The sequence below is a fragment of the Galeopterus variegatus genome, unplaced genomic scaffold (assembly GCF_000696425.1).
Source record: "Galeopterus variegatus unplaced genomic scaffold, G_variegatus-3.0.2 Scaffold2798, whole genome shotgun sequence".
NCBI classification, from domain to species: domain Eukaryota; kingdom Metazoa; phylum Chordata; class Mammalia; order Dermoptera; family Cynocephalidae; genus Galeopterus; species Galeopterus variegatus.
This window is the reverse complement of record NW_007728909.1, coordinates 356,070-357,315: the sequence shown is the minus strand read 5'-3', so window position 1 is coordinate 357,315 and position 1,246 is coordinate 356,070. Positions and strand designations below refer to the sequence as shown.

The following is a 1,246-nucleotide window of genomic DNA, read 5'->3' as shown; positions in this document are numbered from 1 at the left end:
TTGGAGAAGTTATATGAGTTGCTCAAAGTTACCTTGCAAGAAGTCATCTATTCTTGCATGGTGAATACCACATTCATTAGACACAGGTTAACAATGTTGACTAGACAAACCAAGATTTTAGTTTTGTAGAATGAGAACCAGGGAAGTTACTTCCATGAAGAGACCATATTTTTAAAGTTATCTTTACTTTTAAAAACTTGTTACCATACTTATCCGGTGTTACATTACTGTATTTCATACTTAAATGATCATAAAGAAATTGGGATTTTACTCACTGAAAAGTCATGGCTCCTGCTTCCAAGGTACATCTGGTAGGAGACTGTTCATTCAACTTTCGAAAGAGTAGCTTAGCCTGACTCTGGTACTGTTGAAGGTCCCGGCCAGACTGAAAGAAGACACCTCCATTTAAGAATTTTCCACAAAAAAAGCTGTGTTGATTAGTGAGAAGCACCATGATATTATGAGAACACTATGTGAGTAAGTAAGATACTTCATTTACAGGTTAATAACATTCATTTTAATAACAACAAAAAGATAGGCCTACTTTTACAGCAGAAAGGGAGACCTAATGTTAGTTATATCCTAAGAAGTAAAAGCGTATAGCTCAACTACATTTAAGGTACTCTTAACTTTCAATCCACTGTTCTTTCCACTATTAAGTCAGTTTTCTAACCCATTTCACTTGCACAGTTACTAGCATAGAACTGCATAGCATGTTCTGTACTCAGGGGAAAATGATGGGAACAGACTGATGAATCTCATTTTTAAGCTGGAATATCAAGCAGAATCTTCCACAAAGTGTTACATTACTGAGCATTTAAGCAAAACTAAATGTGTATAACCATGACTGCAAATTATTATGAACACTATGACCATAACTAGGTAAAAATGAGCAAGAGTAGAGACAAAGATTGGAAAGTCAAATATCCTTTACTGCACAAACATATTTGGTTCCCGAGTTTGTGGATAGCAAAAATTTGAATAGTGAGGTACATATTAAGACAAAAATGAAAGCAACTTTCAGATGATACAATTACAGGCAACAATGAGCAAGAGTAGAGACAAAGATTGGAAAGTCAAATATCCTTTACTGCATAAACATATTTGGTTCCCGAGTTTGTGGAGAGCAAAAATTTGAATAGTGAGGTATATATTAAGACAAAAATGAAAGCAACTTTCAGATGATACAATTACAGGCATTATTTTCCTGAACAATTCCTAAATACTTTTAAAATTCAAAAAAAAA

General features: G+C 33.9%; 1 protein-coding gene across 1 annotated transcript in view; it reads right to left on the bottom strand.

Annotated features, from left to right (window-relative positions):
• SEC22B (SEC22 vesicle trafficking protein homolog B (S. cerevisiae)) overlaps positions 1-1,246 on the bottom strand; it is a 30,110-nt gene that overhangs the window by 16,643 nt on the left and 12,221 nt on the right. Inside the window, exon 2 of the mRNA XM_008583025.1 lies at positions 276-385. Coding sequence (XP_008581247.1) covers positions 276-385 — 110 coding nt within the window. The remainder of the gene's footprint in view (positions 1-275; positions 386-1,246) is intronic.